Source organism: Myxine glutinosa, chromosome 1 (genome assembly GCF_964187855.1).
Source record: "Myxine glutinosa chromosome 1, kmMyxGlut1.1, whole genome shotgun sequence".
NCBI classification, from domain to species: domain Eukaryota; kingdom Metazoa; phylum Chordata; class Myxini; order Myxiniformes; family Myxinidae; genus Myxine; species Myxine glutinosa.
This window is the reverse complement of record NC_136261.1, coordinates 44351909-44364185: the sequence shown is the minus strand read 5'-3', so window position 1 is coordinate 44364185 and position 12277 is coordinate 44351909. Positions and strand designations below refer to the sequence as shown.

At 46.0% G+C, this 12277-nt stretch overlaps 1 protein-coding gene across 2 annotated transcripts in view; it reads right to left on the bottom strand.

The window, feature by feature from the left end:
* The window catches only part of DHPS (deoxyhypusine synthase), a 41295-nt gene that overhangs the window by 11160 nt on the left and 17858 nt on the right, over positions 1 to 12277 (bottom strand). For both annotated transcript variants that reach the window (XR_013622313.1, XM_068110249.2), the window contains exon 7: positions 3579 to 3684. Coding sequence is in view for 1 of the 2 variants with exons in the window: in XM_068110249.2 (XP_067966350.2) it covers positions 3579 to 3684 (106 nt within the window). In the remaining variant the exon portion in view is untranslated. The remainder of the gene's footprint in view (positions 1 to 3578; positions 3685 to 12277) is intronic.

Sequence of the window (12277 nt, the reverse complement as noted above, 5' to 3'; positions counted from 1 at the left end):
GCTTGCTAGTTTAAGATATTAGGGTCTTGAGTTTGAGCTCCTGTCGTACCATTGAAATAACACCAGGTTGGTTGCCTCAGCCTGTCATCCTTCCGAGGTCGATAACATGAGTACCAGCTTACTGCTAACTGCGGCACTGCATCAGCGGCACAGCCTCGCTTCCAGAAAATGATGCAACCGGCAGCCACAGGCTGCGTACGGAAAACACCTTTACTTCTGACGGCTTCGTTTCCCATGGCTGTTGAGTACAAAGTTTTCAATGTCTTCGTTTACACTCAAGCATGGATCCAATCTATATAATAATACCGTAAGGACTCGACTTTGTTATCCCTTTTACGCCGCACCCAGTGACCCGATGCCCACGGCACTAATGGATTTACGATCTACGAACCGCGCTCTTTGTTTATCACGTACAGCCAGACTCGAAAAATCTGAATTAGCCGACGTTGGGGCCCAAAAGCATCCGATTAACTGCCGATACGACGTCATCTTACGACGCCATCGTATTGGCGTCTGCTGGGCGAAGGCGAAGCAAGCCGTCCGCTGATTGGACAGGCGAAGGCGAAAGCAAGCCGTCCACTGAGTGGACAATCCAGAGCATGCATTTGTGCCGGTGTCGGCGATCGTTGTTCATATACGCACTCTTCATTCTCATCTTTCTTCCTAACTCTTACTCGGACAAGCAAATCCCCTATGCCATCCATAATGGTACACTCTATCCATACACCACATCCTCCCTTCCGTGGATGTTCCACGGGTTTCGGCTAGTTATTTTATTAATAGTGGTCTAAGCCTCATAAAGTTCCCATACCTGTATCGGCTGCAGGACAAAGACATTAGTGGACATCAGTGTACTATTACTTCAATTATAACATAAGATTAATATTATTATTATATTAATTATTAATAATTATAATTAATTAATTAATTAATTAATTATTAATATTATTATTATAATTAATATTATAAGGCATTGGTAGAAAATGTACAAATCAGCACAAAGTATGGGATTTGAACCTGAGATTATAGCGTCACGAGCAAAGTACTCAGATGGGAAAGGACAAATAAAAGTTGCCAATTGGACCAGGATCATCGACAAACTAACAACGTATTAAATATGGTGCTGAGTAATGGTGGAAGTTTGTCCAATGTCTGGTCTGTCTTTGTATTATCTTAACAAGGATGCGGAGGAACGTCAAAAACTGACCTCTTGGTGCATTATCCCCTTATATTAGGCGTTCAAAACGATTGCCTAACTCCATCCCCAGAGCTAACCCCTCACACAAACAGGCTAATATTGGAATCGTTACTATGGCAATTGGTTCAGAGAAACGGTACACAGAGCAAATTATGTGACACAATTGGCAGTTATGTTCTTTCTCTGAACCAATAACCAATCTGTTATCAAAAAGGGCATTTGGGTCAACAGAGGACCAATTTATTGATACACTATTCTGTGCACAATCCAGCACTTGGCACCACAAAACCCAAATACGGAGTACTTGCTGCATAATACAGAAAGGCCACATAATGCAATTGCTTGTTCGTTATAAACGCCGTGTTAAATCATCATCAGGGTTACATTCGTAGACAAAGACTTTCCTCTTCCATGAGCCTCGTTTCTACGAAGGATTTTTTTTAAGAGGGCCGTTCACATACGATACGCAAACAACCTGGGAATGTGAATTTGTTCATAATGTAGGAGCTGCTGAGCCAGAGAACAACCGCACTCTGAGATAGCAAGCAGTGTAACTTGGGGTCAAGAGATATCCAAGAAGACCAGACCACTTGGTGCTGCACACTTTAGCAGGAATTGGGAGTTTGTTCAGGGTGATGGTGATAACTCACCAACTCTTCACGAAAAACACCTCGGGGTCTACAACGTCCAGTGACGACCTGTGCTGGCACAAGACACAACCAGCTAAACGTCATTCACAGTTCATTGCCCAGGATGGACACAGTTCAAAGGCCAATGCGCTTAACTCAAAAAGCTATCCCACCACCAATTTTGTTAAACGAGCAGGGATCCGCGGAACATCCGCACAATGTAAAATGTGACTTCCAGTCCTCAAACACCGCCTCTGCCTCCCAAACCCAAATCCTCACCCTCCCAATCCTAAGGAGTCAATCCCTCCTCACTCGAAGCCTTCAACCCCCTCTCCCACACCACAACTCCTCAACCCAACCCCTCCAGAAAGTCATTGCCCTCTTCCCCCCAAAGAATCAACCTCCTAACTCTGTCCCATTTTTGCTCTCCTCCCAAAACAATTCTGTCCTCCCCTCCTCACATTAATAAAAGTAAACTGGCATTCCCACATTGAAACAGAAAAATATTAACACTTACCCTTCCCCTATCATGCTAGCACCGACTTCACAGAAACTGCAATCGAAACAACTCCTACATGTCATGGCCAGTCACGGACGCCTGTCCAACTCACAATCCTGTGAGATATGCGGAAACCCCGTGGAATTGCAACTCTGGAGTGATCATGAGACCCAAAACCAATTATCTTCTTCCTGATGCACATGCACAGTTAAATTGTTAAACTTAAAAACAAATGCACATTGTTAAAAGTAAATAATGACAGATATTTTCTTTCACAATGTCGCGAGATTCCCTGAATTCCTCGGACAAATACCTTTATAAAGACATGGGTTTTATGATCCCTTGCTGAGTCGGTTAAAACAAGGACCTACGTAACCTCTGCAGTAAAAGACCTGTTTGAGAGAATGCCACATAGTTATTTGGGCGGTGTATAGATAACAATCCACTGCCTCAATCACTGAGGCCGATATTCCCAAGGCCCGTGACACCTATCGACTCAAAATTATTTTAACTGTCGCTTTGGCCGTTTTACGCTGAAGGGAAAACTTATACGGAGGGCCTTGGGAATATCGGCTTGATTGTGGATGACAGGCCCGAAGATGCCTCTGGCTTCGCATAGCAGTAAGCACCAACATGGTGGCCTTATGATGTTTCAGGTTGAAATTGTGGACTCTCCAAAAAATGACTGGAACAGAATGTTACACAGACAGACGGACGGACAAACAAGTGTGTGATTATATAGATACAATTATTCCAAACCAATCCCCCCTCTCCCCCACCTCTCGAATCAATCAGCTAGTCGCACAAACGTTTCGAAAAGGCAGACTCGCATCCTATTTCACAGTTTCTTTGCGTGACATTCCTGCTTCTGCTGTCGAGTTAGTGTGTGAGTGTGTTTTGACACAACATCCTCATGTAGTGCAATTTCTCTTGGCTGCTACTCCAGTGGGCTCCCTCCATCCCTGCACTCTTAAAACCAGTGAACTTGCACAGAAGGTGCCTTTAGTGTCTCGATACCACGTCCCGATGAAATCCTGGCTGGATCACTGACCACCTATGGGGGTAATCAGACGGCTGGAAAGCAAAGTCATCAAGTCATCGTGATTAAAGGGGAGAGAGCAGGTAGCAAGAAGAGAAGGAACAAGGGTCATGGTAGAGGTGAGCAGGTTAAGAGTACACACAGGAATAGTTGGGAAATCTTAAAGAAAGAAAAAAGGAAAACATCGAGCACAAAATGGACAAAAATACAAACCCTCAACAATGTCCAAGATAAGGCCGGGCTTCTTGAAGGAGTGAAAGAAGATCATGTCACCGATGGATCCGTCTGTGATGGCAGGGCTAAACACAGGGATGTTGTTCTGTTCAGGGAAAAGGAATGTGGACGTTTATGGAAGACAAAGACAATCAAATAAAAGAATTCCCTCCAACCATCCCAACAGTGAAATTACGTAAACTAGTGAGATACCCGTGCTATGCACAGGTGGGAGGCCAGAAGTAACCAGGCAATGCAGATACGGCGAATGCTAAAGCATGACATCAATAAATTCCACATTCCTGCAGCACCTTCAGTCGCACGTCAGACGTGGACAGCAAGTTCGTGAAGGACTTCCATGAAAAACGTACCCGTTCGCAAACAAACGGGTACGTTCACGTATAGAAACATCGATCGTGGGACCGTGGCGAATCTGCATATGGCGATCCGTGATGTTCACGTTCAGAAAGTAGAAACCATCACGGCATGTCGTCATTCACTTGAACTCGATATCTCTTTTTTCATTCCAAACAACACAACTCCAATTAATCACAAAATAAACTTTAAACAACATTGTTAATGTTTCCTTCATTGTAAAAACTACCAAATCAACAGTTAAAAGGATTTTGACCCGATAGGTGTTACGGCCTCGGCAAGATCGATGGAGACAGCGATCTGTTAGCGTATTCACTGCCCAAATAGCTATGTGGAATGCTCTCATGTTGAGATTAAATGTCGTTTGAACTTTAGCCGAGGTCATTATTTACTTTTAATGATGTTTATATAAGAATGATGTTTAGTGATGTTTATATTAGTTTTGGGTCATCCTTTCCGCATATCTCGTGGGATTGTAAGTTGGAGAGGCGGCCATGATGGTGGCGAGGGGGTTGGAATTCTCTCAAGCAGGCATTCAACCCGTGTCCTTAGAAAAGGTCTTTGTCTGAGGTCACCGAGTTCGATCGGTGCAGCCGTTTGTGCGGCACCCGGGAAAACAACATCGTCACAATGAACGTTATGCGAACGCGAATGTTATGCGGGAGTCCAAACCTGAGAATGCTGGAGACCAAAGCTGAAATTGGGAAAACAAAATAGTCTATTTTACTCCTGGAGATCCCAGGATTACCCACCCAAAATATCGTTGCGATCGGTTCAGCCCGAAGTGGAGATCGGTTTCTGAGGTTTGGGACATGGAATGTAGGGACAATGACAGGGAGATCAGGAGAAGTGGTGGAAGTATTGGTCAGAAGAAGAGTGGACATATGTTGTGTGCAAGAGACGAGATGGAAGGGAAGTGGTGTGAGAATGGTGAAGGGTAGGCAGCGACAGAAATACAAGTTTGTGTGGCAAGGGTGCCCGGAGGGCATGAATGGTGTTGGTGTCCTGTTTTCTGAGGAGTTTGTAGACAGTGTGGTGAGTGTGACTAGAGTGAGTGATAGGTTGATGATGGTGAAAATGATGATTGGAAAGCTCTTGGTGAACGTCATCTCGGGATATGCTCCGCAGGTTGGTCGAAGCGATGAAGAGAAGGACAAGTTCTGGTGTGCAATAGAGAAGCTGATGGAAAATGTGAAAGATGAGGAAGTTGTTGTGGTGGGAGGAGAGCTGAATGGACATGTGGGAAGGAGTATGGATTGTTTTGAGGGAGTTCATGGGGGTTACGGATATGGTGTGAGAAATGGAGAAGGTGAAAGGATTTTGGAGTTTGCTGATGGAGCTGATTTGTTGATTTGTAATACTCAGTTCCAGAAAGAGGACAATAAGCTTGTTACATACACGTCAGGTGGGTCGACGACAACCGTTGACTACCTGATGGTGCGTAGGCGAGATAGGGGGCACCTCCGGGACACAAAGGTGATCCCGGGGGAGGAGGCTGTTTCACAGCACCACTTGGTTGTCTGTGACATAAGGGTGAAAGGTGCGAGGAGAGCTCGGCGGGTGAAGTACCAACCGAGAATGAAGGTGTGGAGGTTGAAAGAGGTGACAGTAAGGGAGGCATTAAAAGAGAGGCTGAGTAGGGTAGAGGATGATGTGGTTGAGCTTGAAAGTGGTTGGATGTCAATGAAAGCTAGTCTGTTGGGAGCCGTTGGTGAGGTATGTGGATGGACAAAAGGACCACCGAGGCACTCGGAAACATGGTGGTGGGATGTTGAAGTTGGAAAGAGGATTGACGAGAAGAGGAAGAAGTTCAAAGAGTGGCAAAAAGTCTAAGGGTACGGGAGCAGAAACAGCAGAGCCTGAAAGTTATAAGGCAGCCAGGAAGGCTGCAAATAAAGAGGTAGCAAAGGCGCAGGAGGCATGTAGGAAAATGTTCGGAGAACGTTTGGATTCGGAAGAGGGTCAGAAAGCAGTATTCAGGATTGCAAAGCACATAGCGAAAGAGAGGTGTGATGTGATGGGGGTGAGTTGCTTGAAGGATGAAGTGGGACAAATCGTTGTCGACCCAGATGGAATTAAAGGAAGATGGAAAAGATATATGGAAATGCTGTTGAATACAGAGAATGAATGGGATGGCAACATAGAGAGTAACCCAGTTTTAGGACCGGCAGAGAAGATAACTGAGAAGGAAGTTGAGGAAGCGATAAAAGCAATGAAGAGTGGAAAAGCGGGAGGGCCGACGGGAGTTGTGGGAGATATGTTGAAGGCAGCAGGAAGTTGGGGTGTGAAGAGAATGACAGAGATCTGTAATCTGGTGGTGAAAGAAGGCCGCATTCCAGTGGATTGGGAACTGAGTACCCTCGTCCCTCTATACAAAGGGAAAGGTGACCCTCTGGAGTGTGGCTCGTACCGAGCGATAAAGTTATTGGAGCATGGAATGAAGGTATTGGAAAGGGTGTTGGAGAGGAGGATAAGGAAGAAAGTGAAGATCGACGAAATGCAGTTTGGATTTATGCCAGGAAGAGGAACGACAGATGCGCTTTTCATTGTGAGGCAGTTGCAGGAGAAGTACATGGATAAGAGGAAGAAGTTGTTTTTTGGGTTTGTTGATCTGGAGAAAGCATTCGATAGGGTTCCCCGCAAAGTATTGACATGGGCATTGAGGAAGTTAGGAGTGGAGGAATGGTTGATCAGAGTAGTGATGGCAATGTACAAAAGAGCGCGCACAGCTGTAAGGACGAAGGACGGGAACAGTGGTGAGTTTGAGGTGAAGGTGGGAGTGCATCAGGGGTCGGTACTAAGTCCACTACTATTTGTAGCTGTGATGGAGGTGCTGGCTCAGAACGTAAAGGAGGGTTTACCGTGGGAGTTGTTGTATGCAGATGATCTGGTGTTGATTGCGGAAAGTATGGATGGACTGAAGGAAAAGATGAACAAGTGGAAGGAATGTATGGAGACAAAAGGTCTGAAGGTGAATATCGGAAAGACAAAGGTGATGGCATGTGGTAAAGCATGTGGTGAGGTGGAAAGAACTGGGAAGTGGCCGTGTGCTGTGTGCAGGAAGGGTGTCGGAGTGAACTCCATTCAATGTACAATGTGTGCTGAGTGGGTTCATCAAAAATGTAGTGGTCTGAGAGGGTCATTTACCAGTATGGCAGCTACATTCAAATGTAAGGTGTGCACAGAGGGAGCTGCAGATGGAGGAAATGTTGAGTTGGATCTTGGAGACGGCGTGAAGCTGGAAGGTGTGAAAACATTTTGCTACCTCGGAGACATGCTGAATGGAGAAGGTGGATCAGACTCGGCAACGGTTGCTCGAGTGAGATGTGCATGGAAGAAGTTTCGGGAACTGAGTGGCGTGCTGATGAGGAGGAGATTGTCGTTGAAGCTGAAGGGAAAGGTGTATGCTGCATGTGTGAGAAATGTTATGATTTATGGGAGCGAGACATGGGTAATGAACGTAGAGCAGCAACGAAGGCTGGAAAGGGTGGAAATGCGAATGGTTCGATGGATGTGCGGAGTATCGTTGAGAGAGAGGAAGACAAATGATGAATTGCGAAAGATGATGGGAATATTGCCTGTGATTGATGCTGTGAAGAGGAACAGGTTGAGATGGTTTGGTCATGTATTGAGGAAGGATGAAAGTGACTGGTTGAGAAGAGTGATGGAAGTTAATCTAGAAGGAAGTAGAGGACGGGGAAGACCGAGAAAGACTTGGCTAAAGATGGTGGAAGAAGAAATGCGGGCAAGGGGGTTAACAAGGAGAGATGCAGAAAATAGGGCAAAATGGAGAAGATTGTCATGGGGACCGCAAGGCTAACCCCTACTCTAGCAGGGAAAATGGCCTTAAAATGCATGTTGTTGTTGTTGTTGTTGATCGGTTCAGCAGTTTTTACGGTACCTTCGAACGGACAGACAGACAGACGGACGGACATTTGGTGAATTATAGTAAGATAAACGAATTACCGTAGCCTGACACCGCCCACAATTGTAACCTGACAATCACTACTTATAGGCCTCAGGCTTCATGCCGCTGGTATACATTTGAAGACTGAACAATGCGTGTTATATCATCGAGTAAAGGTATGCTTTGAGGAGAGAGAAAGGTACGTTTTGATTCCAACCAATATATGAGGTAATGCATATTATTTTTTCCGGGAACGATTGAGGCAGCGGTCGACAATACACCGTCCAAAGAAAACTTTCTGAGGGTATATGCATTTAAAAACTAAACAACGCGTTATATCTATCATATGGTGTGTTATTCATGGTGTTGGGCCCTGGTGTTGGGCTAGCGGCTAGGGTGCCGGCTTAGGATCCTAGGATCCTGGGTTCGAATCCCGGTCGATCGCTTAATTAACGCCAGGGGGGTTGACTCAGCCTGTCATCCTTCTGAGGTCGGCTAATTGAGTACCAGTTCACTGGTAATTCCCTGTTTGTCGTTCAAGGCGGCAACAAGGGTTGGCGTCAGGAAGGGCATCCGGCCGTAAAACATTGCTTCAAAAAGGGGACCAAAAAACAACAACAACCACGGTTCCCGAAAAAGGCCAACCCCCGCTTTGCGGGGAAAAATGGCCTCTAAAGGTGGTTATTTTATATTTTATATTCATGACTCAATGAGAAACCCACACTGTGGTTATACATATATATATATTTAATTAATTTCGTTTTTAGCCCGACTTTTCAAGGCTGGTTGGTGTGAAAATACGAGGGGCTGCCCGTAAATTTTACGGGCCTTTCTGCTACCGTCAAAGTCAATGTTCGTTATTAAAGCAGTGTATTATTCATGACTTAATGAAAAGCAGTGTATTACTTCAGAAACCACTTCTGATAACTGCAAGCAAGGTGTAACTAATTAGCCTACATTTCTCAGTAGTTGTGTGACAAATATTATAGTGTTGGTGGTTCGTGTGCAGCCTGTAGCTGCTGGTTGCATCATCTTCTGGTGTCAAGGCTGCCGCTGATGCAACACCTTCTATAACCAGCAAGCTGGTACTCATTTTGCCAACCTCGGAAGGATGACAGGCTGAGTCAACCTACCTTGTGTTAATTCAACGGCATGACAGAGGGTCAAACTCAGGACCCTAAGATCTCAAGCCAGCCACCTTAACCGTTAAGCTCGTTAAAGAGGAGGCTAATTATTGTAGTAAAACTGTCATGACTGCTACATTAATCAAGTTTGCTGGCGTGACTACTTAAACTGTACTGTATTATTGAGTTCTTAGCATCCCCACGCTTTTTGAAAAAAATTGGGGGATATTATAATCGGCTCCGTCTGCCCGTCTGTCTATCCTTCCGTCACACTATCTCCTCCTAAGTGGCCCTAAGCGGTTTGGCAGAAATTCACCAAACATGGTAGTTATGATAGTAGCCTGGTGTTGGGCTAGCGGCTAGGGTGTCAGCTTAGGATCCCAGGATCCTGGGTTCGAATCCCGGTCGATCGCTGAATTAACGCCAGGGGGGTTGACTCAGCCTGTCATCCTTCCGCGGTCGGCAAATTGAGTACCAGTTCACTGGTAATTCCCTGCTTGTCGTAAAAGGCAGCAAAAAGGGTTGGCGGAAGGAAGGGCATCCGGCCGTAAAACATTGCTTCAAAAAGGGGACCGAAAAACAACAACAACCACGGTGCCCGAAAAAGGCCAACCCCCACTTTGCGGGGAAAAATGGCCTCTAAATGTGGTTATTTTTTATTATATTTATGGTAGTTATGATAACTGCATGGCAAGAAGATGCACGAGCATTATCATTTTTGGCCCTGTCACCCAGGAGCAGGGTCGAAAGGTCAAATACAGGAAAATGTAATTACGGGCACATTTTGAATTAAAACTTGGTACATACAATCAACATTGGAGGACGCATGAAATATGCAGCTAATGTTTTGGATTTGAACCCTGGGTCAAATTTGACCCATGAGAGGGGTAGGGACTTAGGGATACAAGGGTCAAAAGAGAAGATTTTTTTACACTCAAAATTTGATATTGGTAGCCTGGTGTTGGCTTAGCGGTTAAGAGGGTGCTGGCTTGGGATCCGAGGATCGAATCCCGATCGATCGCTGAATTAACGCCAGTGGGGTTGACTCAGCCTGTCATCCTTCCAAGGTCGGCAAATCGAGTACCAGCTTGCTGGGATGAATGTGCCGGTGTGTGCCCTGGTTTAGAATAGGTACACCGTATCCCTGCCTGTCGTAAGAGGCGACTAAAGGGTTGGCGTCAGGAAGGGCATCCGGCCATTAAAAAAAAACATTGCCTCAAAAAGGGAGCCATGATGATTGTCATGGGGCCCACAAGGCGAACCGCCGCTCTTGCAGGGAAAATGGGCTAAAAAAGTTTTTAAATTTTTTAAATTTAAATTTGATATTGGGTCATTCCTGGTGGAACGTTTATCAACTTTGCTCTAGTTATTTATTTTTCAAAGTAAGAAATATATAATTTTATCTGCTCATTATACAAGCACAAAAAATGCCACAAAGTAACAGAATGGTTTTTGTTGATCGCGATGTTGGTGAACAGCACCATCATAATTTAGATATATACAAGTTATGTTGTTCAACGACCGTCGGCGAAGCAACAGGTCCAATGCTAATACTGTATTGTTACGGAACCCAACGTCGGCCTATGGTTCCCCTTGGAGGGGGGATTAGTCCCCTCGCTTGTCACTGACCGACGTGGTCCCTGAAGCTGCACCGCGGCCTCCGGAAAGGCCGGTGCACAGCTTCGTTCGTGACCGCGGATAAGATGGTAATTTGCCGAGCGGATGGCAGCCGCGGCCCGAACCGTTAACAATGACTAACCCGATTCTGAACGTTGGCCAAATCGTGCCACAGATATTCAATTTGGAAAAGACAAAGACGACGGATGTGAAGAAGAAGAAGACAAGAGGTAGGAAATATGAATATGATTTATTTACTATTTACAATCAAAAGAAACCAAGGAGAAGGAAAGATAATAAAATAATGCAGAAAGAGGGACGGACCAGAAGGACACAGTGAAACTTAGCTAACCTATGCAGTCTTAATTAATACCCAGGACAGAACAAACAAAGACGGACTCACACGAATGGGAAATTTGCAGGCAGGAATGATTGGAAGGAGGAATGGGAAGGTTCAGCTGGGGCAGATGGTTCGGGCTTGATCCCGCACGGGACGTCGGGCTGGACCTCGACGGCCACCGATGCCACCGCAATCTGGCTCCCGCGGGGTAACGGGTCGAAGCTGCCTGGTGGAGCCCACGCTGCCTGGTGGAGTCAACGCTGCTTGTGGAGCCAAAACTACTGGTGGACCCAAAACTGCTGGTGGAGCCAAAACTACTGGTGGAGCCAAAACTGCTGGTGGAGCCAAAACTGCTGGTGGAGCCAAAGCTGCTTCTCTGGCTCACCTCAGGACGTGTCTCCCTTCTCTCTCCGAGGGCTCGTCTGGGATCATCTGCCGTCTCTAGCGCAACTCTTAGAACTCCCAGCGCAACTCCTTAGAACTCCCAGCGCAACTCCTTAGAACTCCCAGCGCAACTCCTTAGAACTCCGAACTCATCTGCCGTCTCTGGCGCAACTCTTTCTTGGAACTTCTAGCGCAACTCCTTAGAACTCCCAGCGCAACTCCTTAGAACTCCCAGCGCAACTCCTTAGAACTCCCAGCGCAACTCCTTAGAACTCCGAACTCAAGGGCTTCCGCACGCGCTTATATAACGCCTCGGGCGATCAAGCCGCCGGCCTCCAGGACACGCCCATCGGTGAGCTCGCCTCGGCCCTGATTGGTGGGCACGGGCTCTGGCTCCACCCTTGATGGCGATGGGCGGGCACGCCCTTCTTCCCCGAGCTGACCACGCCGTAATGGCGGCAAATGCAGTTGGCAGTAGAGGCTTTGGGAATGGGAATGAAAGGGGATCTATCTATTTGAATTCGGTGCAATGGAGTGTCAATTAATGGAAGACATAGCCTTAACCGACATGGAATAAGGAAATAAACTACCAACAAGGAGGAAATCTATGATTGGCTAACGTGATTGTATATGACCTAATTAAGGGACGCACTTTGACCTTTATACACAACTGGAGGAAGGAGGGTGATATTTTACAATGTACTACACAATAAAAAAACACAATTCTCATATCCACAACAGTATATTTAAATCATTATGCAAGAGCTGAGCTTGTCGAAGAGCGAGGTGAGACAAGGTAAACATCGGCTTTGGAGAGGATCTCACAATCGATATTGAACTCACGAACCTTGAAAATGGAGTAATGAAATGAAATGTCACCATAACTATGCAAGTGGCTTTTTTATTTAGTGGACTAAACTCCCAACATAAACACACCGCCACGGTGTGGTCA